Source organism: Rhipicephalus microplus, unplaced genomic scaffold (genome assembly GCF_043290135.1).
Source record: "Rhipicephalus microplus isolate Deutch F79 unplaced genomic scaffold, USDA_Rmic scaffold_15, whole genome shotgun sequence".
NCBI lineage: Eukaryota > Metazoa > Arthropoda > Arachnida > Ixodida > Ixodidae > Rhipicephalus > Rhipicephalus microplus.
Genome location: NW_027464588.1, coordinates 2045695 through 2072431, shown reverse-complemented (window position 1 = coordinate 2072431; position 26737 = coordinate 2045695). Strand labels below are relative to the sequence as shown.

General features: G+C 50.6%; 1 protein-coding gene across 2 annotated transcripts in view; it reads right to left on the bottom strand.

Annotated features, from left to right (window-relative positions):
• Positions 1-26737, bottom strand: part of LOC119173747 (cytochrome P450 3A24) — a 108294-nt gene that overhangs the window by 29763 nt on the left and 51794 nt on the right. For both annotated transcript variants that reach the window (XM_075883128.1, XM_075883129.1), the window contains exon 9: positions 12817-12886. In XM_075883128.1, the coding sequence (XP_075739243.1) occupies positions 12817-12886 (70 nt within the window). The remainder of the gene's footprint in view (positions 1-12816; positions 12887-26737) is intronic.

The following is a 26737-nucleotide window of genomic DNA, read 5'->3' as shown; positions in this document are numbered from 1 at the left end:
CTACGACCGCGTAAGTGTCGCTAATCGGTGGGATGAGGCCACCAAACTGCGTTACATCCTTCTTTATCTGACCGGAGTCGCGAAGACATGGTATTTTAACCACGTCATTGACTTACCCGACTGGGCTACCTTCCAGCAGCAGCTGCGACACGTTTTTGGGACACCAGACATTCGATCCGCCGTCGCGAAGAGGACACTCGATACTCGCCAACAACATCCCGGTGAATCGTTCACTTCATACATCGAGGATGTCCTCGCACTGTGCCGGCGTGTCATACAATCCATGCCGAAATCGGACAAAGTGCGCCACATATTGAAGGGCATTCAGCCTGTTGCCTTTATGCCCTCGCTGTGCAAAACACAGCTACCATCGCTGAGGTCGTGACGACATGCCAGTGCCTTGATGCGCTGGACTCCGTTCGTCTCCAACCGGACATTGACGACCACCCCTCCACGTCTCACGGCCACCTGCGTGACCTCATCTGGGACATTATACGCGAAGAATTGTGGTCTATGGGCTTCATGCCTCCTACGCCACGTCCTATACAGTCTTCGAGAGTGCCCTTGAGTGACATCGTCAGGGAGGAACTTACATCCCTGACCGGCTCTGCACCCGTACAGCCACCTGCTTCACGCCCCATATCCACCTACCCTCAAGTTGCGGCCGTGCCTCCCAGCGACGTACACGCGACATTGCCGCTGCCAACCTACGCGTAGGTTGCGGCCGCTCCCCCGGTGAACTACCCTTCGACGCCCCCTGACCCTGCTTCGGCCAACTTGACCGTGCTATCTCCAGGGGCCCCGAACGCCTTCTACTCCCCACCCTGGCACTCGTCCCGCCCTGCTTGCTACTACTGCGGCTATCGCAGTCACATATCTTGTTTCTGCCGAAAGCGCCAGCAAGATGAGCGTCTGAACGACATGCGTGAACGGGATTTGTACACTGGGGCCTCTTATCAAGGGCGGTGTTATTCGTTCTCCCCGCACCAGTCTCCATCTCATCCGGCATCGACTGCACCGCGGAACAGCCGAAACACGAGACGCCGCTCGCCTTCACCCTTCCGCTGTTCCACTTCTCCATTATGGCCCACCTCATTATTCTCTGATATTCATTAGGAAAACTAAATGATGCATTTTGTGGAAGAAAAACTCCATTCAAAATAAGAACTGAAATTCCTCCCTCAGGGCCATGTAACATTGTTTCTGAGGAAGTGGAAGGAGTGCGAGTCGATGCTTTGGTGGACACAGGTGCGACATTGTCTTTTATACGTGCTGATTTGTGTGAACATTTAAAGAAGGTATTGACGCCTCACGATGGTCCCATGATAGTTGCTGCCCAGGGGAACGTCATTCGCCCTTCCTCGTTTTGTACTGTGCGTGTTTTCATTGACGTCATCCACCATCACGCCCAGTTTGCTATCCTGTCCCGCTGCTCTCACCAACTAATTTAGGGTGGGATGCTTGACGGCGACAATTAGAAGCCACTTCGTCTGGTCGCTGTGAAGGACATCGAGCTGCCGCCACTACAAGAACAAATTGTCAGCATTACGTCCAACGACATATATCCCGGTGATGTATTGGTCTCCCCGTCACCACTTTGCGCTCGTAACATACATACATACATGATGCATACATACATACATACATACATACATACATACATACATACATACATACATACATACATACATACATACATACATACATACATACATACATACATACATACATACATACATACATACATACATACATACATACATACATACATACATACATACATACATACATACATACACACACATACATACATACATGCATACATACATGCATACATACATACATACATACATACATACATACATACATACATACATACATACATACATATTTGCATGCATGCATGCATAAATACATACGTACATACAAACATACATACAAACCTTAAACGCCCGCAAACACCCCATTGTTCCTCATTTGAAATGTAGCAATATGTAAATATATCAGCTTAGTTCGCGCACGGAACATTTGGTTGGCTCTGTGGGAGCTGCTAAATAAAGCAGGCTATTCGGTGTTACGGAGTGCCACATTTTTTGGCGTATGGAATGTGTTGTACAGTAACACGACCTTGCCGCTGCGTGTGCTGTAAGGATTGCTTCTAGAGTTCTCCGTCCCCAATGTCACCAATAACCCAGCTTCTTCGCGGTGTCGTGAACCTCGCCTCCTGGTCCACTGCATGTGACGTTGCCTTCACTACTCTGGGCCGTCTGCTCAACTCCCCACCTATACTTCGCCACTTCGACCCGACGGCTCCTACCGAAGCGCACACCGACGCCAGCGGCGTCGGGCTAGGCGCTGTTTTTGCTCAACAAAAGCCCGGCTATTCAGAATATGTTGTATCTTACGCTAGCCGCACTCTGAAGAAAGCCGAAACTAAGTACAGCGTGCCACAAAAAGAGTGTTTGGCTCTGGTGTGGGCACTTGGAAAGTTCCGGCCGTACTTATACGACCGCCCATTCGATCTAGTAACTGATCACTACGTGCTTTGCTGGCTCTCCACGCTGAAAGACCCTTCTGGCCGCCTTTGATCGATGGGCACTCCACATGCAAAAGTACGTCATTCACGTCGTATACCGCTGCGGACGCAAACACTCTGACGCTGACGCCCTGTCCCGCTCACCTTTACCACCAGATCCGACGTGCGGAAATACTTGCCTCCAGGCCTTGTCACCACTAAATCTTAATTGACTCGACTGCCACCGAACAACGTCGTGACCCGTGGATCGCATCTCTTCTCGAATATCTCTCCTGCACGCTGAACTTTCCAGTATCTCGATCCCTCCGACGTCAAGCTTTCCATTTTGCCATCCGCGATGAACTTCTTCATCGACGCAACTACGCTCCCAATGGCCGCCGGTGGCTACTGGTCATTCCACGCACTTTACGGTCGAAAGTGTGCGCCTCTCTTCACGACGGTCCACAATGTGGCCACGCTGGGTGTTCAAAACATATGAACGCCTTCGCCATCGCTATTACTGGCGCGGCATGTACAATTTTGTACAGGAATTCGTGCAGTGCTGTCCTGACTGCCAGCGACGAAAATCAACACCGGCACACGTGCGATTGGCACATTGCAGCCACTTTCATGCCCTGCCAAGCCATTTCATCGCGTTGACGTTAAACTCTACGGGCCCCTTCCATTGACACGAGATGGCAATCAGTGGATTATAGTGGCGTTCGACCATCTAACACGCTACGCCCAAACAGCCGCTTCTCCGAGCGCTAGCGCTCAGGATGTCGCCTCTTTCATTTTACGTCGCTTTATCCTTCGGCATGGCGCACCTCGAGAGCTCCTTAGTGACAGAGGCCGCGCTTTCCTCTCCGAGGTCGTCGAAGCTCTGCTTTCGGAATGCCACGTCATTCATCAGAAAGCGACAGCATACCAATACCGCAGACTAACGGGGTAACGGAACGGTTTAAGCACACGCTGGGTGATATGCTCTCAATGTACGTGGCATCTGATCATAGCAACTAGGACGGTGTTCTCACATACGGCACAATCGCATATAATACTGCAATACAAATAACCACGGGATTTTCACCTTTCTTTCTTCTTTACCGACGCGAGCCTTCCCATACAATTGATACCCTACTTCCCTACCGTCCTGATGCTTCCAAGTGTCCACCTATCTCCGATGCTGCTCGACAAGCCGAAGAGTGCCGCCAACTCGCCCGTACGTTCACCTCGGACGAGCAGCAATGCCAGAAAGAAAACTGTAGCACCTCCCTTCCGGATTGTACCTATGCCACAGGCTCTCTCGTGTGGCTTGCCAACCCATACCAAACTCCGGGACTCTCATCGAAACTTGTCCCCCGGTACGAGGGGCCTTACACCATTTTAAAGAAAACCTCTCCTGTTAATTTCTTAATTGAGCCAGTTTCCCGATCGGACGACATGCGCCGGCGTGCAGGTGACATCGTCCATGTTTCCCGCCTGAAACCGTATCATGAGCCTCTGCCTGGAACTTCTTAGGTCGCCAGGATGGCTCCTTTTTCAGCAGGGGCGATTGTGAAAAAGAAGCGATGTGCTTGCAGCAAGCAGCATCGCCAACGCCCGGCTCTCTCGGCTCGTGCTTCGGCTTGTTGCTGTGCCGGTCTCAGGACGTTTCTTCACGCTCTCTCGTCGCTGTCTTTAACGGCTACTAAACCTCTTCTCAATGTATATATATATATATATATATATATATATATATATATATATATATATATATATATATATAGATAGATAGAAAGATAGATAGATAGATAGATAGATAGATAGATAGATAGATTGCAACAAGCGAGTTCACGTATAAATACTTGTTAGTAGAATTAGCCGCAACAAGCTGGTGCAGGTAGGAAACCGGCAAGCACGAACCACATGATGGACGTCAACATCTTTCACGCTGGCACAGAGCTGGCGCCACTATGCTCCGGTACAATTACTCCCCGCGCAGAAAAGAGCGAACCTGGCGATGTAAGAAAATGGCACGACAGGGGGGTCGTAACATGGTTTGAGGCATGATGCGTGAACCGTTTCACGCCCACGGCAGTGTTGGTCCGAAGGTGGATCAATGGGCTCAACTTCATAGTTGACGGGAGATGTTTATCGCACCACAAGGTAGGGGCCATGGTAATTCGACGAAAGTTTGGTGAAAGACCGGGAGGGGTAGACGGGATCCGAAGCCAAACAAAATTTCCTGGGTTATAGTGCGCGTTAGGCGCAGAGGCATCGTGGTCAGTTTTCTGGCGCCATTGGTCTTGCGCGTAAATGAGCGAGCGAGTTGACGACACTTTTCGGCATAAGCAGCTTTTCAGAAACAGGCGTCGCTTCAGAAACATAAGGTCTGTAAGAGAGAATGGTGTCCATGGAGCATAATAGTTTACGGCTGTACAGGAGGAAGAAAGGAGAGAAGCCGGTGGTTGTTTGTGGCGCAGAGTTGCTCGCGCACGTTACAAAAGGGAGCACTTGGTCCCAATTAGTGTGGTCGTCAGAAGCGTACATGGCACGCATATCTACAACGGTACGATTAAAGCGTTCTGTCATGCCATTGGTTTGAGGATGGTATGCCGAGGTTTTCCGATGAACAGTGCGACATTCCTTGATCAGCTTGTCGATGGCGTTAGAGAAAAACTCGCGTCCTAGGTCACTCAGTCATTCACAAGGTGCACCATGTCACAAAATTAGATGGTGAAGAAGAAAGGACGCAACGTCTTTCGCAGTGGTAGCAGGCAGCGCAGATGTTTCAGCGTGGCGTGTCAAATGATCGACGGCGACGATAATCCACTGGTTGCCTCGAATATTGTTTGGTAGAGGACCATAAATATCGATTCCGATGTGATTGAGTGGTCTCGCTGGACATGTTACAGGATTCAAAGGGCCAGCAGTTCTGTGAGAAGGCGTTTTGCGGCGTTGACGCGTGGCACATGACCGAACATACTGGCGAACGGGCTGATACATTCCTCGCCAGTAGTATCTTAGACGAAGGCGAGAGTACGTCTTAAATACTCCAGCATGGCCACACTGGTGGTCATCATGAAAGGCAGCGCAGATGTCCGAGCGCAAATGACGGGGATGACAAGGAGGCACCTACGGCCATCCGTCAGGTAATTGCGGCGATACAACAAGCCTTCACGGACAGCAAAGTGTCTTGATTGACGAGAGAGGGAGCGTGAAGTCAATTTTGACGAACTGTGACAGAGGACATCGAGCAGCGAATTGATCCAGGGATCCTTGCGCTGCTCGGCCTGCATGTCGGTCTTGCTCAACGATGACGAATCACAGATGGCAGATGGTAAGCAGGCAAGGTCAGGAGGTAGCGGAGAACGGGATATGGCATCGGCATCTAATTTCCGCGTCCTGGGCGATAAATAACACGGATGCCGTATTCCTGGAGGCGCAAAGCCCAACGAGCGAGGTGGCCAGTAGGGTCTCTCATGGACGCTAGCCAGCATAAGGCATGGTGATCGGTGAGAACTTCAAACTGGCGTCCGTAAAGGTAAGTGCGAAATTTTTCTATAGCCTAAATGATAGCCAAGCACTCCTTTTCCGTGACGGAATAGTTGGACTCTGTCTTCGTTAGGGTACGGCTGGCATAGGCGACAACCTACTCGTCACAGCCATCCTTGCGTTAAGCGAGAATGGCACCGAGGCCGACACCACTAGCATCCGTGTGAACTTCAGTAGGTGCATTGGCATCGAAGTGGCGGAGAACTGGCGGAGACGTGAGTAGCCGGCGCAGCGTCGTGAATGCGTCATTAGAATGCGGATTCCAGCCCAAAAGGCCCGAGCTATACTGGAAAGAAGCTGGGTCAGGGGGGCGATTATAGCTACAAAATTGCGGATGAACGCCGAAAATACGATCAAAAGCCCACGAAGCTACGGAGCTACTTTAGGGTAGTAAGCTTAAGAACTCCGCAACGGCACGCAGTTTGGCAGGGTCTGGTGATATTCTTTCTTTTGAGACGATGTGGCCAAGTATTGCGAGTTTGTGGGCGCCAAAATGACATTTTCTTTAATTTCAATTGCAACCCGGCTGCCGTAAGGCACTGGAGAACTTGTTCCAGACAGAAAAGATGAGTTTCAAAATTTGCAGAGGATACAACTACGTCTTCTAAATAGCAAAGCCAGATGTGCCATTCACGTCTCCTGAGGACACTGCCCATCTTTCTTTCAAAAGTCGCCGGCGCATGGCAAAGACCGAAGGGCATTACATTAAATTCATATAAGCCGTTAGGGGTCACAAAAACCGTTTTTGGATGGTCTGGTTCGGCCATTGGCACTTGCCAATATTCAGAGCACAGATCCAGTGAAGAGAAAAACTCCGAACCTTGAAGGCAATCCAAGGCGTCATCAATGCGTAGCAGAGGATAAACATCCTTGCGTGTGATCTTGTTTAGTCGCCGATAATCTACGCAAAACCTGATGGAGTCATTCTTTTTTCGCACGAGGACCACTGGCGAAGCCCAAGTACTATGTGAGTGTAGAATAACACCACGTTGCAGCATCTCGTCGACGTGTTGAGTGATGACGTCACGCTCAGCCTGCGAGACACGGTAGGGGCGCTGACGAAGTGGATTATGATGACCGGTGTCGATATGGTGAGCGACGACTGACGTGCGTCTTAAGGGAAGTTGTCCGTGGTCGAAGGAGTCGCGGAAACGGTCAAGTAGTTGAACGAGCTGATTGTGCTGGTCTTGCGTAAGGCCGGTGTCTACGCTGCGCAACAGAACGTCTTCGTCAAGTAGTGTGGCTTCGTCAACAGTGAGGACGTGGTGGCAGCTGTGGCAGCATCCACGGACATCGGCGTCGTATCAGAAGGGGCATCGAAAGGAAAGATGTCATCATAAGTGTCAAGACTCCCAATACCTTCGCCATGCAATAAGGTAGCGGGACAAGAGAACGGATTGTACACGTACACGGCACTGGAGCCATCGGCAAGTGTTATGACGGCAAACGGGACGACAAGGTTCCGGTGACGAGCGCATTCTTACGATGGCATAAAGAGGGCAGTTGAATCAGACACGAAGTTGCACAATATAGACACCACGGCGACCGAAAAAGCAGAGATGACGACGTCAGCGGTGACGATAACCTTTTCAAGTTAGCAAGGAAGATCTATGAATATCGTGCTGAACGGAAACAAAACGAGTTCTGCACGAGCGCAGTTGACAACCACATGATCAGCGGAAAGAAAGTTCCATCCCAGGATGTTTTCATGAGACGCATACGGAAGGACGACAAATTCAACGATGTAAAGCACTCCTTGAATCACAACACGAGCAGTGCATGTGGCAGAAAGCCGGACGTGCTGCGAACTCGCTGTCCGTAAGTAAATGTCAACCAGTGGAGCCATCACTTTCTTCAGTTTGCGGCATAACACTTCACTGATTACAGAAATAGTGGCACCTGTGTCGACAAGAGCAGTTGTGGCGAAACCATCCACAAACACGGCAATTTCGTTAGGTGGCAACAGATGAGGCCTTGAAAATTCTGTTGGTTGCGCAGTTCTCGCCTCAGGAACTGCGACTGTTAGCTTTGCTCCTGGGCCTGGTTGGAACGGCGAAGCATGGGAGAAGGAGACCGAAGATGGGGTGAAGGTAATCGACGTGGGCTGAAGTCTCGTCGACGTGAATGGCGGTCAGGTCCATCAGGTGTAACATGTGATTCTGATTGCCGAGGGATGTTGCCGGAATGCTGATCATCATTAAAATAGATTCTGCGGCGACGACAGTAACGCGACATGTCCTGGAATACCGCAGTTGTAGCAGACGGGCCGATTATCCGGAGTACGCCAGGAGTTTACAAGTGGTCGAGGTGGCGAGAAGGGTTGCTTTACCGGATAAACGGAAACTGGCGACCTGTAGTAGTTGGTGACTGGACTGTATGAAGGGAGCAGCGGTTGCGTTGGAGGTCGCCGTACGGCATCTGCTTAAGTCAGCGGTGCAGCACCTGATATTGGGGACGCGGGTGGAGGAAGAGTCTCGGCAACTTGCGTCTGAATAGTCATAAAGAAGTGAAAGGTCCGGTGCTGTGGGGGTCTCGTTTATGGTGGCCTTAAGAGGGAGCTGTCGAGCAAAACTTCCTCCCGGATGTACTGTTAAATTCGAGGCATCACTACGGTATAGTAGGGACCACTGCTTTTGCACTCCAAAGCCGAAATATCCGCTGTTCGCGTATTAGCGCGACATGTGAAAATGCGCTGCTTGTGCAGCTCATCAAAACTTTGACAAAGCTGAATCTTGGCCGTGATGGTCTGTGGGTCTTTGGCCACAAGCGTATGAAAAGTGTCGTCATCAATGCCTTTCATTATATGCTTTATTCTGTCAGCCTCTGTCATCCTCGCATCCACTCGCCTACAGAGGCCGATCACATCCTCAATGTAGCTCGTGAAACTCTCATGATTTCGCTGAAATTGTCCCCGCAGGCAAAGTTCAGCGCGAAGCTTGCGCATAGTTGGACGACCAAAAAATGAGGTCACGGTCTCTTTGAAAACTGACCAGGTGGGAATGTCGGCATGGTGGTAGGTGAACCATAGGTTGGCCGAATCTGTCAGCTAGAAGATGACGTGAGTCGGCTTCGCAGGGTCATCCCACTTGTTAATCACGCTGGCACGCTCGTACTCCGCCAGCCAGTCCTTGACATCGTGATCTTCAATGCCGTTGTAGACTGGTAGGTCACGCAGACGAAGTACACCAGGGTACATGACAGGCGGTGCCGTGGAAGAGGCTTGTGGGGGACCGACGCACTCGGTCATTGCGGAATCAGATGGTAGCTTACGGATGCGGAGCTCCAGGACGTTACCCAGCACGTTTTCACCAAATGCAACGCGCGAGTTCACGTATAAATACTTGTTATTATTCCAGTATTTTGGCGAAGACTCGCGCCACTGAAGCGCGAGTCTTTGCCAAAATGGTACTTTCCGCTATCGTCTCTTTCTGGGCGATTGATTGATTGATATACGGGGTTTAACGTCCCAAAACCACCATATCATTATTCGAGACACCTTTTGGTTTCATCATCTCAACAACCTCCATGTTTAATGTATAGTCACACCACCTATAGATCGTGAAAGTTGCAAATAGCCATTCGTGCGTATGGTTGTTTTGTACGAGCCATAGTCCCTCGCTGTCACTCGCTCACGGTTTAATTCGTACTACGTGCGCATGTTCAGGTCGTTGCTGGCGATGCCTTCCACAGTAGTGGCTATCCGGAATGACCTCGCAGGTGACGCCACTTGGTCGTCGCAGCACTTGATAACGTTCGATGTATCTCCTGAGCAATGTTTTGGATAGTCCTCGTCTTCGTACAGACGCCTGCGCCCATACGATGTCCCCCATTTCATATGTCAGATGCGTATCACCTCCTGACAGGAGGTTTTCAGAGGCCTAGAAAGGGAACAGTTAGAGATAAGAGTTAATGGAGAGAGCGTTAGTAACCAGCGCTTCGCCGATGAAATTGCATTATTGAGTAACTCAGGGAACTAATTGTAACACATTATGGAGTTAGACAAGGAGAGCAGAAAGGTAGGTCTTAAGATTAATTTGCAGAAAACGAAAGTGATTCCCAACAACCTCGGAAGAGAACAGCGCTTCGATATAGGTAATAGTGTACTTGAAGTTGTAAAAGACTATGTCTACTTATGACAAGTAATAACCGTGGTGTCGAGCCACAAGATAGAAGTAACTAGAAGAATAAGAATGGTGTGGAGCATATTTGGCAAGCACTCTCAAACCATGACAGGTAGATTGCCACTATTCCTCACGAGGAAGGTATATAACAGCTGCATCTTGCCGGTACTCAGCTACGGAGCAAAAACCTGGAGACTTAAAAAGAGGGTTCAGCTTAAATTGAGGACGACGCCGCGAGCAATGGAATAGAAAATGGTAGGTGCAACCTTAAGAGACTAGAAACGAGTAGAGTGGATCAGGGAACAAATTGGGGTTAATGATTTTATAGTTGAAATAAAGAAGAGAAAATAGACATGGGCCATGCATGTGGCGCATAGACAGGATAACCGCTGGTCATTAAGGGTAACTAACTGGATTCCCAGAGAAGGCAGGCTGGTTAAGGGGAGACATAAGGTAAGGTGGGCAGATGAGATTAAGAAGTTTGTGGGTGTAAAATGGCAGCAGCAGGCACAGGATCGAGTTGACTGGCGGAACATTGGAGAAGCCTTTGTCCTGCAGTGGACGTAGTCACGCTTATGATGATGTGTATGATGTAAACTATAGCGACTTGCGTCGTACTCTTGCTGTTGATATATTCCCACGTGTGAACTGTTTAAATTCTTCTGCGCATTTGGCGAACTCGTGGGGACTCGTTTCATTGTCATCGAGTTCGTGTGGCAGCATCGTGCGCAACATTGTCCTTACTCTCGTCCGTGAACAAGGCTGAATGGAGTCATCTGTGTGGTATCTTGTTTAACAATCTTATATTCAAACATTATATAAGGTAGAATGTCATTCCATTTTTTGTGCTTGATGTCCACTTACATTGAAAACATGTCTTTCAGGATTGCTCAACCACTAGATCAGGCCATTGTTTGTAGATAGTAGGAAGTCGACTTGCGATGAATAGTACCACTGAGCATTAACACATGATCTGTTATAACAATCGATGGCGCGCCGTCTCTCAACACCATGTTGTCTATGAAGGATCGGGCCACCTAGCTCTTTTGCTGTGCTTCTCTGGATGGCTTATGTTTCGGCGTAGGGAGTAAGGTAGCCGGTCGCCACTATAACCCAGCGTCCACAACCAACACAAAAAATACGAAGTGGAACAAAAATATCTATTCCGATCTGGTCAGATGGCGTTGGCGAAACGTAGACTACTCAGCGTGCGCATGTAGCCTAAATGTCTGAAAGTGACATGGTTGTGGTACACTTACAATACTTCAGAACGAAGACAACTAAGGGTGACAGCCAGTCCCACTGCGGTGTTCTAGTGGCTAAGGTACTCGGCTGCTGACCTGCAGGTCGCGGGATCGTATCCCAGCAGCGATGGCTGCATTTTCGATGGAGGCGAAAATGTTGTAGCCCCATCTGCTCAGATTTGGGTGCACGTTAAAGAACCCCAGGTGGTCAAAATTTCCGGAGTCCTCCACTATGGCGTCTCTCTTAATCATATAATGGTTTTGGGACGTTAAACCCCACATATCAGTCAATCAACAATGCGGCTGTAGCACACACCGCCGTGTGCCACGCGCCGGCCACACACCGCTGGCCAGATCATGGTCGCATCGCGAAGCCTCGCGCTATGAGATTTCCTCCAAGTGTGAAACAGACTGTTAATGCCATCGCTATGAAAAGCAACGCGAACACCAGAATCCGTTGCTTTCAACTGTGTCGAACATCTGCATGCCTCGACTGTGGCAAAGCAGAACTTGTGCTGTAAGCCAGCGTTGCCGTTGCGCTTGAATCCCGCTCCAGCTTGCGCTGAATGGAATAGACTTTTACTGAGCTTAGAGTTTTGTTGTTGTTGTTGTTGTTCCAAATTATCCACCGACGGCGGAGCGTTTTTAGTTGGGGGTAGAACGCTGCGCATTCTGAAAGCCCCTCACGGCCATGTTTCCGGTATCGTGTTGGGGTCTTCACAGAAAGCACTGAGTAATATCTTCCTCTTGCGTTGATCATTTTCGCATCCATTGACGGCGCAGTGCATGGTGCCCAGACTACACCTTGTAAGCTGGAGTGGCGTGAATGGGGTGGCTTTATTTATTTTAATGCCCCAGAGAGGCCTGCTATGTTCACTCGGCGCCAGATGCACACCTCGGAAATTCAGACCCCGATGGCAGTCTGGGTGTGAGATTATGCCACTGGGGGCCTGGACGCTCGGGTGCTTTGGTCATGCGCATTAGCGCACCATTTGGCCTCCCTCAATGTATAAAATTTCGCAGAAAGTCGTGGGTCTCATTTTTTTTCTTAATTACTATTTGTATTCCGAAATGGACATGACAAAAACGGCATGGCTGGCTCACTATATTTTCATCCGTCCTGAATTTTGTGTCGCAAACAACATTTTAGTCTGTGTCCATGTGTACCTGTGTATGCAAATCAAAAGTATTAATAACCTGTATCAAACATGCGACGCAATGCGTCTCCTCCCCTTTTAAAACAGCAATGTTCGAGGCAAACTTGCCACCCACCACCCCTTTTAGGTTGTTAAGAGAGGAGACTGCCCCCACCCCTCCAAGCGCATGCCTTTGGTGACGATTACGTGTGTTCAACTGTCACTGGAATCACTGTGTCGCACTAAAGTGGGCGTGCCGATCTCACCCTGCGACGAATATGGTGGCTGCGAAGTTCACCACTTCCACGGTTGTAAGTGACCTGCTCTTCACTCGCCCTAGTGAGGAGGAGAGTAAAAAAGACAGCATGAGAGAAAATGAAAAAAGACTTGGATAAATGGTTGGTTTGAAAATTGTAATAAAAAATTTGGATCACTTCTTTGCATATTGGATCGAAGCGGTGCAAACAGCGAGCGCGAAGTTGGATGAAGAGAGCCAGCGCGCATTGCATCTGTCTAACTTCGTCCTAACTTGTTTGCGCTGCTTCAATCTAAAACGAAACTGTACCGTGTTGCCCTGTTGTCGATCTTGCTTTGCCAAACGGACTCTTGTAAAACGCGGCCAAACAGCTAGACACGAGAGGGACGCGCGAGCGTCGTCTATGAACTGTGGCTTATTGAAGCGAAGCAGTATTTCAGGAAACATCATAGGCCATTGATAATAATAATAATAATAATAATAATAATAATAATAATAATAATTGGCCGATCCTACGTACACTGGGAATCGATGATATGCGAAGCATGAATAAGAAAGGTTGATATGTCACTTTACAATCAGCACAACGTTACGAGGTGGAGGTAAATGATGCCGTACATGACTTCCGTGTCATGATTATTAGGTTTGGATGTGTCATTTACCTTCTTCATCTATCCACGTCACGTGATACTAAATTTCGTATATGTGGAGCTAGTGAAGCGGCCGCGAGCACGCTATTAGCGTGTTACGTTGTCATGTTCTTACATGACACACGTGTCAGGATTAACATGTTAGCGCCAGGCATATATTTCGCCATCCATTGACATCACGTAACACCAAACTTGGTATATGTGGAGCGAGAAAAACAGCTGAGAGCGCATCATGACGGGCGCATATACTCCAATGTAGCGCTGACGCGTGCGCCCGCTGGGCACAGCGACGCTACGTTATCAAAACGCGAGCACTCTACAGTCTGACGCCAGGCGCGACCAGCACGACCAGCGTCCGTCAGCGTGGCCCGACGGCAACCGGCGCGAAATTCTCGCCGTTGCGTTACTCATCAACACCACCTAGACTATTCACAAGGCCCGTTCATACCCCTCTCTCCAGATGGCATACGTCACGCTAATTGTCTGATGTTATGACCGGCACAGCAAGGAGGTGGCTTGCAAGGGACGCTCATCGGCGTAACGGTCAAACGCTTTCCGCGTCCTGCAGGAACGCGGGAGGCGTCTGTGTGCGCCGCAGGAAATGCACATCAGCGTCGCTGGGACACACAATCGGCGTCTAGCGCGTGCACGGACGGCTATAAAAGGAGCGTGTCGGGAGTGCGCTCTGCTCTCTCCCTGGACTTCGCTGGCCCGCTCGTCTCGAGTGCGCTCTGGGCCCTTGTGATGAAAAGGCGCGTCTGTATGCTCTCGTTTCAATGTACTTCTCTTGCAAATATGTAAATTAAACGCATGTAGTTGTTCGTGAGACGCGTTGCAAGAGTCGTCCTTCGCCGGATCCTAGGTGGCAGCCTCAACCGCTCCCCGGACATATCACCGACTGTCCAGTGGCCGAGGATGCGTCGCTCAGGTGGTGGTGTTGGTCACCCCGCGCACTTTTTTACCCCGAACGGCGGACAAGCCACGACAGGTTTGCCTTTCATCGCTACCTGCTTAGCTGGTTAAACTGCGTTAGGCTTGGTGCTGCATCGCACTGCTCTGAGTCTTCGTCCGTACCCACGTGTCCTATTTTATTGGTGTTGTATTTGTGAGTATGTGATTACACATCGATCAGTGCGACATGGGACGTTGTTGTGTTGTCGGGTGCCGCGGCAATTATGAAAGTGGTCCCAAAGTGCGTGTTTTCGCATTTCGCAGGGATGAAGCTTGGAAGAAGTCTTGGATAAAAGCCATTCCGCGAAAGGATTTCACACCAAGCATACACTCCAAGGTGAGAAACTGCTGAAGTTTGTTGTCTTACCGGCTCTATCGCATTACTGGCGTTCTGGCTCTGTTACTGTTGAACGGAGCGAGTATCTTGAGTGGTGATGGTAGTTTTGTCGCGCTTCGGGTAGGGCAGTGCGGTAAAATAGAACTGAAATACTCAGGCTCGTGTCAAAGTTCCCATTAGCCCGTTTCGTATGAAAGTAATGAAGTCACTGTTATGTTTGGCGCAGGTCTGTGAACTCCACTTCCTCGAGGCTGACTTCATCACAAAGCTGTCACATTTCGACGCAGCGTCGGGACGGACATTGACAGTCGACAGCGAGAGGGTGCGCCTAGTGTCAAATGCTATACCATCGGTGTTTCCAAACTTTCCGTCCTACCTGAGCACGAATCGCAATCGTCGAGAATCTCTGTCTCGAAACGAGCTCGAATCGAAGACGAGGCTTTGAGCAAAGCGATTAGGACTCTATATGCGCAAAAAAAAGCGAAGAGGAAAGAAATGCTGTGTCCTCTTTCGAATACTTAAGAGGCAAGCTTTCTGCTGTATGCAGTAATGATTTCTGGACCATCAAGACCAACGATCGTTGTGTGATGTTTCTCCGCATCAAAGATAATCCTTCACCGCACGTGAGGTTTTCCATCACTGTGCTTGCTGATCTCTCACTTGCAGTCTCAGCAGGTATGATCAAGCTGGCTTCATTACCTTGCGGAGGCGCAGTTCCAGACGCAGTGCGCGACATCCGGACGTTGTCCTCACTGCTCCAGCAGCTGGAAAACCACATGACTGAGATGCCTGAAGTTGCAAGTTCGTCAAAAACAGCGTCAGTGTTGCAGCATATTGGCTCCTTATTGAATGAACTGTCCCAAGACAGTGACACGACCGAAGAACACAGTGCTTTGTTTCGTTTGCTAAATGAGCAAACAACTCTCGCACTCGCTGCCCCCATTCGTCGCTACAGTGCTGAAACATTAGTGTTTTCTAGCATCCTGCACTCCATATCTCCGCACGCCTATATCTTTGCCAGATCAGCGTCGACATTGACTTTACCCCATCCTTCAACCCTGCGCTGCGTTTGTTCCAAGTATAGAGGTGATCCACTGAAGGAGCAAAACGCAGCGAACTTCCTCTCCTACACTCGAGAAAGAGTGAGGTGCATGCAGCCGCACGAAAAGACGGTGACGCTAACGGTTGATGAAATTCATATCATGCCATACTTCGATTATAAAGGGGCAGCATGGTTGGATCTGCAGCCAATTCTCAAGAGGCAGCCACAACAGCTCATGTTTTCATGCTTCAGTCGCTCTTGTCATCAAACAAAGATGTGCTCCACATTCTTCCTGTTGCTAAAATGACCGCCGAAATTCTACATGAGTTCTGCAAGAAAGTAATTTTAGAAGTGGAATCTATGGGCCTCAGGGTCATTGCTGTAATTACCGACAACAATTCCCTCAACCGGAAAATGATGTCGTTTTTCTTACAGAAACAGGAAGTAAGCATTGTATATCCTCATCCAGCCGACAACAATCGGCCTCTGTTTTATGTCGTAGACCCTGTGCACATACTGAAATGCATCAGGAACAACTGGATGAATAAAAAAAAACAAAGGAATATGCTTTTACCTTCCTGAAGTGAGCCTGTCAGGAATATTGCCCGACGGGCCGCCCAGAATGAAAGCAGCATCATTTGAAGCCGTACGGCAGCTGTATGCACTGGAGCAGACATCGCTTCTCAAGCTTGGCTACAAGGTAAATTCCAAGGCAATCAATCCAACACCTATGGCGAGACAAAATGTAAAGTTGGTGTTAAATGTCCTTAATCCGTTTGTATCAAACGCACTTGAGACGCGTGGTGATGCCCTTGAAACCACATGTGCCTGTTCAACAGCTCTCTTCATAAACATCATATCGACGTGGTGGAAAATCGTCAACGTGAAGACCCCTTCGAAAGGTCATTGACTGAACGACAGCCTTCAAATTCCAGTGAATTCTACGGTGGATCAACAGCTGGTTTTCCTTAGTGGCATGGTAGACTGGCTGGATGCTTGGAGCAGCGTCAACATGAGCCGTGGCTGCTTGACAAGGGAAACACATTCTGCGTTGAGACTCACTTGCTACTCCCTTGTTGAGCTGTCACGGTACTGTTTAGAAGAACTGAAGTTCAAGTAGGTCTTGCTGGGAAAATTTCAAACTGACACTCTTGAAGATCGCTTCGGTCGCTACCGTCAGCTTACTGGTGCACAGTATCATGTTTCCGTGAGGCAGCTTCTGGAGTCTGAAAAGAAAATTCGTCTGCAAAAGCTGCTGATGCTTCCGCAGCCAGACATCAGCAGCGAAAGTGACACAGAAGTATCGCAACGTAACTTCTCTGTTCACATCTCAAATGATGAAATTTCCAACCCAAAGCATGAGATGGAGGTCGTTGCTTATATCGCTGGATATTGTGCTCATTCAGCTCTGAAGAAGCTGTCATGCGCATTTTGCAGCAGCGTGCTCGTCCTGGAGAGCAGTAAATTAGATGTGGGAGGTAACACAATGATTGACAACTTGTCAAGAGGAAGCTTAAAGTTTCCGCAGCCATGTACTGTGCACATGGTGCTGGTGACAATGCTTGTTGTCGAAAAGCTCACCAAGGGAGAAAATGCAAAGGCGTTCCTCGCATCGAACAACCAACGTGGCATTGTAAGCTCCATTACCACATCACTGCTAGGAGATGTTGAGCTAGAGACTTGTGAAAATGGCCATACCTCTGAGACTATCGTGCGGCATGTAGTGCGTGTTGCAACAATTGTCGCTCTGAACAACTTTTGTAGACTTCGAAATGACAACATCCAAAGCACCGCACAAAAAAGGCAGCTGACAGAAAAATCAAAACCTTGAACAAGAAATGAGGTAGGATGGTTTTAGCGTTTCGTCCTAATAAAACCACTTCTACAAATGCATTTCTGACTATTACAGTTTGATCACTAAAGTGTAACGGCAGGCGTAAACAAATGCAGACCGCGCAGGAACAAAAAAAGAACAAAAAAAAAGAAACACCGGCTTTCAATAAGTGCCCTCATCAGATATAACGAGAAGGAGTGGCGACGACGGCCGGGGTGCAGGTGGGCAACTAGCGTGACGTCACGCTCTCCCTGGAGGGGCCTTGTCAATAGTCTAGGTGGTGTTGTACTCATACAACACTGCGTCTCCCTCTTTTCGTGACGGAGGGACACCGGACTCGCTGAAACGCGCATGCATCAAAGCACCGCAGCGTGGGGCGTGCCTGCGAGTTTAAATAAATGTTTACTACTACTACTACTACTACTACTACTGCGAGTATATGGATGGACCGGTGCCTGGCGTGGCAACGCTGGCGTGACGCGACAAAATGAACGCCTGCGAGCACGCGCACCGCTTCCCGTCGAAATGTATTAGCACCTTGACTGTGTATGTAGTCATGTTCTCATATGACACGCATTTCATGTTTATCATGTTTGCACCAGTATCATACCTTCGTAATCCACTCACGTCCCGTAATACCCAATTTGGTATAAGTGAAGCCAGAGAAACGGCCACCAGCGCATTATGAGCGTGGAATGTAGTCATGTTGTTACATGACACGCATCTAATGATTACCATGTTTGCACCAGTCGTATGCCTTCGTCAACCATTCACGTACACCATAATGCAATTTTGGTATATGTGACGCTAGCGAAACGGCCACGAGCGCAATATAAGCGTGGCATATAGTCATGTTTTTACATGACATCCATGTCATGATTTTCATGTTAGGGTCTGTCGCTTGTATTCGCCATGCAATCATGTCTTACCATACCAGTTTTGCAACATGCCATGTGAACGAAACTACCGCAAGAGCTTCCGGATCTTGAAATGTAAATAATGACATTTATGACATACATATCATCATTTTCATGTCATGACTAGTCAAATATGTTCTTCATACAGTCATGTTATGCCATACAAAGTTTGGTATTGATACCATTATCGAAACGGCCAGGAGAGCTAAAAGTCGTAGGCGGCTAGATAAATGGATAAATATGCTCAATGTCGCTGAAGTTCACCAAGAGATGCTTCGCATTTAATATTAATAATAATAATTATAGGCGACATCCTGGTCATCTGCTGGCTACCGTAACCACGATAAAAATAGTGTAATCTCAGAACTACGAAACTCACCATGAAACTCCTAACGCGTCACTTAATACTCACTTATCTGTAAAGGCGTAAGAATATTAATTATTGGTTACAGTGAGCAGAGTGACGGTGTGATGCTGCAGTTATATCCGTACAGCCACACATTGTAAGCTTCTTAAATTATTTTTATTGCCTCTCTCTAGATTCGCCGCTAGGGGGCCACGGTGTGCGGACGCGCGTCGCATCGGCTCCGCAGATTTTCAATGGTTTTCGGCGATTTCTTTCCAGCCATTCAGTTCAGAATATTCCCAAGTGACTGCGAAAGTCCTGCGGTCTCTCCCGATACCATTTGTGCAGGTGAGCCCGTGTTTCGGTCACTTTTCGAAGATTGCCCGTACCGCCACGCTGGCACGACACTCAAGCCAGTAGACAAGGCACGCTAGGCCTGACAAGTCGTCGGAGCAAGCGGGTGCCCCATCCGCTGCACCGGCGCCCGAAATGGAATTCGTGCAAGTCGAAGGGGAGGAGATATCGCCGACAGAGTTCGGAAAAGAGCAGGGATGGTGCGAGATCAAACGAAACACCAAGAAGGCGGGTGGAGACGCCGACCCGGCGAAGAACCAGCAAGCAACGCCAGCGTATACCGAGAAGGTGGCGTTTATACAGAAAGCGACGCAGTATGTGCGGAAGATCACCATGACGAGCCGAATTCCCAACCTGCCAACGGATGACTACAAGATCATCGTGCGACCCCGGGATGGCTTCAACGTATCCCACTACCAGAAGGACCGCGTCCACTGCTGCATACGCAACGCCGCAGGGGTGGGGCGCGAGGTAGCCGAGGAGGACAGCGTCTGTCTCAATGAGCGACAAAACGTTATTGTGGTAAGCACGCCGTCAGAAGATCGCGCTAGACGATATGGAGGCATTTGCAAGCTGCGAATTGGCGACCGTGAGTTCGAAGCGAGTGCCTACAGAGCGGCTCCGGAGAACACGTCCAAAGGCCTCATCAGGGGCATATCGCTAGACGAAAAGCCGGCGGACGTCGTGAGATGTCTGGTTAACCACCGCAATCCGAACGTCCTGCATGCCAAGCGCATGGGAAACACGACCAACGTGATAATCCTTTTCGACGGCTACTATGTGCCTCGTTACGTGAACTACGGCGGGATGGTGATAAGGTGCACTCTTTACAAGAAACATATCGATATGTGCTACGAGTGTGGTCGTCTGGGACACAGGGCCGACGTGTGCCCCAACCCGAACGACAAGAAGTGCCGTGGGTGCGGATGCGGTAACCCGCCCGACGATCATCGGTGCGAGCCGGTGTGCCAACTGTGCGGAAAGGGTCACCTCACCGGAGACCGCAAGTGCAAAGCTAAGTACAAGACACCCTACCTAGTCAAGCGCCGACAGTGGGAACGCAGAATGCGCGAGGAGGCTGAGGCCGCCTACAGCAGTAGCAGCACCGTCAACGACAGGGAGGAGGACTACGGACGACGCCACGCACCGAGACGACGTCGCGGCAACAGTCGATCGGCCTCGAGGGAGACCCGCACGCGGAGCCGCACTCACTCCCGTACTCGTTCTCGGGCCCGCTCTCGCAGCGTCTCCCGACCCCGTTCAGCGAAGCCTCACAGCACGTCGACGGCCCGAGCCAACCACACAGCTGCAGCCAAAGGCGGAGGAGAGGTTGACCCCCATAAATTGAGGTGGGTGGACGTCGCCTCCGGACGCGCGCCCAGCGCACCGCTAACGCGAACCGAGACTGCCATTGATAGAAACCCAGATGTAGACAGACGCGGCAGCTCTGCTTACAAACGCAACAGCGACCCAGAAAGTCTAGTGCAGAAACGATTGGATCAATTCGAATCAATAATCCAAGAACTAAAGCAGGAAAATGCAAGGTTAAGAAACGAAATTGCCACGTTTAAGGGGGAGGCCCCGACAGTTCCCTTTCCTCCTCCTCCTCCAATTAAACCCGTCGCAGCCGACGCGGCTGCTAGTACAGCCGAGAGAGTGGAGGAAGCCATGGAGGCTCAAGACGCGCACCCCGCACCCACCAAACGTAAGGCACTTGACGCGAAACAATTCGATGTCAAATCGCAGAAACGCGAGGAGAAACTCCGCGAACGAGTCGATAGACTCGACGACAAGGTAGACGCGATGATGACCCAACACGCGCAGCGAACCGCGCAACTTAACAACGCAATTGCTCAGCAAACCGCACAAACCAAACAGTTGAGCATTGCAATATCTCAGCTCACAAAAATGGTCGCGACGCTGCGAACGCACATAGACAATATCGAAATGCTATTTCCGGGCGCAGTGGGTCGCCCAGTACGAACGACTGGGAAACCGTACTTAAGGCCGTTACCCGACGAAGAGGCGCTGGATCAGCCGGACGGCAAACCATAACACGTACAGTCACCATGGCTCGACACGAAACCACACAAACACAATGCCCACAACAGCATAACACACGGAACACGTTCACTATCTGGCAGTGGAACTGCAGGGGGTACAGGAGGAAACGGGCGCTTCTCCAACAATTCTTACGTAGCCGGCAACGACCGGACGTAATACTATTGCAGGAAACCAATGACCCGGTCAAGCTGGCGGGGTACAAATCTATAGACGAAGCTGTGACCGCGGGAGCCCCACCGGCCGCTGCAACGCTAGTGCGACGCAACCTCACCGTGTCGCAACGTGAACTTATGAACGTTAGCATACCGCATGTATTCATAGAGCTCATTCCGACGAAAGGGCGCGGCCCCAGCCTGTTTGTGCTGAACGTGTATAGCAGACCCAAAGCCAGACACCGCTTTAGCACGTTACTGCGAGAGGCACGCGAGGCAGCTGTCGACGGGCCCTTGCTCATCGCGGGCGACTTCAACGCGCCCCACGCGGCGTGGGGGTACGGCTACGAAACGCCAAAAGGTAAGCGCCTTTGGGACGATGCGCAGAATGAGGGCCTCGAGCTCATCACAGACCCTTCCACGCCTACGCGCAGGGGCAACAGCGTATGTGCAGACACCTCACCCGACCTCACATTTACCAAGAACGTTGCTAGTTCGCGATGGCACAATACACAGGAGGACCTGGGTAGCGATCACTCAGTGATCGAGATCCAGGTCGACGCTGAACCTCACCACCGCGTTCATCGGGAAGGTACCAAGGGCAAGAACCACCAGCTGGTGGATTGGGACGCGTTTCGCAAAGTCCGGAAAGAGCAGAATCGTGGCAGTGCGGCTATTGAGGATATAGATAGCTGGACTGCGACGCTCAAGGGGGATTTAGAAACGGCGACGCGGGAGGTTCCGCCAGAAGCACAGCTCGAAGTGGTAGACAGCAAACTCCTACACATGTGGGAAGCCAAGCGCAGCCTGCAAGACAGGTGGAAGCGTCAACGCCACAATCGAACGCTGCGCAGACGCATAGCACGGCTAAGCAGGGACATGGAAGAGCACGCGTTACAGGTATGCAAAACGCAATGGGAAGAGATCTGCAATGGGATGGAGAACCAGCTGGGACGGGCCAAGACGTGGCATCTCCTCCGGCACCTCTTGGATCCAGAGGAGACGAAAACATCGCATGCACATAAGCTTAACAAGTTGCTGCATGACTACAAAGGCACCCACGCGGACTTTCTAGATGACGTGCGAAGCCGTTTTTTTAAGTCACGTAGCCCCCTCACGCACTCGGCATACGCCTGGGAGGGTGAGGGTAACGCGGAGCTAGACGAGGACTTCAGCGTTGCAGAGGTGAGGGCGGTGCTGCACAGGCTCGACACAAAGTCGGCGCCAGGCCCGGACGGTATAACCAACAAAGCGCTACGTAACTTGGACGATGAGTCGATAGAACAACTGACGGCTTACATGAACGAGTGCTGGAATGCGGGCGCTATACCGAACTCGTGGAAAACGGCACGCATAATTATGATCCCCAAACCGGGCAAACGAGTACAGATTGACAACCTTCGACCGATATCCCTGACGTCCTGCGTTGGTAAGGTCATGGAACATGTGGTTCTCGCTCGCCTTACCAACTACCTCGAGGACCGAAACATGCTCCCACACACGATGCTGGGGTTCCGTCGTAACCTTTCCACGCAGGACGTTATGCTTCAACTCAAGCACGATATCGTAGATGATCCCACACGATCCACCAAAGCGATACTCGGGCTCGACCTCAAAAAGGCATTCGACAACGTTAGCCATGCTGCGATACTTGAAAGTATACGAGCGTTGGGACTGGGCGAGAGAACGTACCACTACGTACGGGATTTTCTTACGGGCCGCCGGGCCCGATTAGCGATCGGCGGACTAGAATCGCAGGACATATACATGGGTTGTACGGGCACGCCGCAGGGCTCCGTAATCTCGCCCATGCTCTTTAACCTCGTGCTTGTCGGATTACCACGAAAACTCGCTGAGATAGAAGGCCTCCACCATAGCTTGTACGCCGATGATATCACCCTCTGGGTTGCCGAGGGAAATGACGGCCACGTAGAGCAAACGCTGCAGGAAGCCGTCGACGTGGTGCAGGACTACCTTCGCGACACTGGCCTCGAATGTTCCGCCGCTAAATCGGAGCTCCTGCTTTATAGACCATCGCGCAGGGGCCGTAAACCCAAGAACGCCGATTCCGCATTCGAGTGCGCATATAGAGAAATTACTGTACGCACATCAGACGGCGCTGTCATCCCACAAGTTAACACCATTAGGGTACCGGGCTTGCGCCTGTCCGCCAACGGCCACAACGGCGAAACCGTTCGCAGACTAGAGGGCGCGGTCAATGAAACAATCCGGTTGCTAAAACGAATAACAAATCGGCATAGCGGAATGAAGGAAAGCAATACCATTCGCCTGGTACATGCTTTCGCTATGAACCATATAACGTACGTCACCTCCTACCTCAAGTGGCAGGCGACTGAACGCACCAAGCTAGATTGTCTCATCCGCAAAGCGTACAAACGCGCAATCGGATTACCGGCCAATACCAGCACGGAAAAATTTCTCGAGCTGGGGTTGCACAATACTCTAGATGAGATAATCGAAGCACACCACATCGCCCAGTACGAACGTCTGGCGAAGACCTGAACTGGTCGACACATCCTCGAGACACTGGGTATCAACTACCATACGCAGCGCAGCGAAAAGGTCGGGATACCCAGACGTATTCGCGAGCGCATCGTCGTTATGCCGTTGCCTAAGAACATGCACCCGACACATCACATCGGTCGGCGCAACAGGCGCGCCCGAGACCTTGAAAAGAAATTCGGCAATAGCAAAGGCACAGTTTACGTGGACGCGGCCCGTTACGACTGCCACCGCGGCTTGCGATCGCGATCACGAATCATGTAGGAACTTGCGTCACGAGTGCGACGATAGGCACGGAAGAGACGGAGGCGGCCGAAGAAGCTGCCATAGCCCTCGCGATAGCCACCACGGACGCCGAGGTGATAATAGGCGACTCGCAGGCGGCGATACGCAACTACGCCAGCGGCCGGATCTCCCGCGAAGCGGCCCGCATTCTCCAAATTCACGAATGCAACATCTGCCGCAAAAACGACAGTTTCCTCGTATGGACCCCCGCCCACACGGACCCTCCGCTTGCGGGCAACGCGACTGCCCACGCCGCGGCTCGAGGACTTACACGCCGAGCTGCGACGCCTGCCGACAGTCCCGATGTCTCACACACTTCGACAGCGATGCGGGAATGGACGGGGGGGGGAGGGGGGGGGATCGCATGACCACTTTCAGAGACATCACGCAACACTACAGACTGAACAGGTGCAAATATCCACCACCCCACGCCAAACTAAACAAGAAACAGCAGGTTGCCTGGAGACAACTACAGACACACACGTACCCGAATCCGGTGATCCTTCGCCTCTGCTACCCAGGAATTTATACGTCCGACGCGTGTAAGGCGTGCGGAGCCAGAGCGACGCTGCAGCACATGCTGTGGAAGTGTACCAGTAACGCGCAGCAGTCCCCTACGAACCCGGTAGACATGGCAGTCTCGAACCGCGAGGCGCGATGGGAGGCGGCTCTGCTCAGCCACGACCTTGCCGATCAACTGTGGGCCTTCCGGCAAGCCCAGGATGCCGCCCGGGTCCAAGGACTCGAGGCCGTCACCTAGGCCGGGGTGCTTGCAGCCCCACCCCGCTCAATGACGCCGGACATGTTCAATAAAGTTTTTACTCACTCACTCACTGCCTCTCTCTATTGACAATCTCAGTTGCGGCGGCTGCATTTTCGATGGAGGCAAAAATGCCGTCACCCTCTCTTCTCAAATTTCGGTTAAAAGAACCCCAGGTGGTTGAAATTTCCGGAGCGCTGCACTACTACGGCGCCTCTCATGATCATACGGCGGTTTAGGGACTTTCAAACCTACATATTCTTATAATCTTTAATTGAATGTTTTTTTTTCTGGAAGGCTGCCCTTAAACGGTCCGTAAACCACCGGCGATATTTTTTCAAGCATTTCAAGTAAGCGCGCCCATCGTGTGCAGAATGCCGTCGCGATCAACTATTCTTCGCATGGCAACACTACGAGCCACCGGCACGCCACAAATTCCAACAAACAATCCCTCCTCCTTTCCGGGTCTTCGTGGCCTCCGCGTGACGCGCCGTGCCACATCTCTGACGCGCCGAGCCGAATATGCTGTGAGTGGTCGAAGAACCTACGACTTGCGGTCAGTCTGCAAGCAGCTGTCCGCACTGATTGTTGTTGTTCGTCATGTGGCCCGCGTGCGTGCAATACGTGCGGGGCAGGGCGTGTCCCTGTACGGGTACATCGCGTTGGCGATCCTTTGAAGGTGTGAGCGCAATGCAGGGTTCATACCGGCACGATTACGGTAGGCACTGTTCACCAGCAAACACGCAGTTTCAACCCAACTGACGGAGACGACAGCTGGACTCGCGGCAACCGGATGTAGAGCGTTTTTCAAGCAGCCCGGCAACGATGACGTGTGCTACGCGAAATTGGGAGGGGATAGACGGGGCGCTCGGCACGAGGCCAAAGTGGCGTGGGAAAGGACAACAGGGTAGGGTAGTGCAGGAGAGGAGAGGGCAAAAGGTGGCTGATCCTGGCAAACAGGTGAAAGGAGAGCAATGGAAAGAGGAACGCGCAGCTGTTGGAAAGAAGAAGGAGGAGAGTTGCGAATGCGTAGTGTAGGTACGGACCAGAGTCGCGGAGTTGCCACTCTAGCATTGGAATGAATCCGGGATCATTCCAGATTTCCGTGATCCCGGAATGGAATGGCATGGTGACAAAGCTTGGAGGAGTGGAATGGAAATAGAATTACATTTAAAAAAAACAGCACATTTTCGTCGAAGTGTAGTTTTTCAAACTTCGAACAATAAAAGTCAGACCCTGAAATTTAAAAAATAAAGCAGTAATTTAAAATGGCTTGGTCAAATACAGTAATTTAAATAGGCCTGGCTGATTACAGGCATGGTACATATGTAAGCAACGCACCTATACCATAATTCTATCCCTATATAGATGTGTTGCTGCGAAGTTTTCCTCTAATCTTCGCGTAACTATGGCTCTATGCCATGATGTCCGTCTTGCAGAACTATGCGGTTGCAGCGTATTCACCTAACACCACGTGATTGTTTCCCCTTGGTGGCGCCTCAGCCGCCTGCTGTCTCCCGATATTTCACTTTGTTCTTGCGTCTACTGTATTCGGTGACTCAGACGCATTTTCAAAAAAGTGCTTCTCTAAGTTGTAAGGCGCATTGACACTGCTACTATGCTTTCTTTACTGCAAGCTTTCGTATGCCAGCTTGTGCACAGTCTCGCCTTATATTACATCCCCCCCCTTTTTTTTTCCTGTCTCCCCTGCCTACA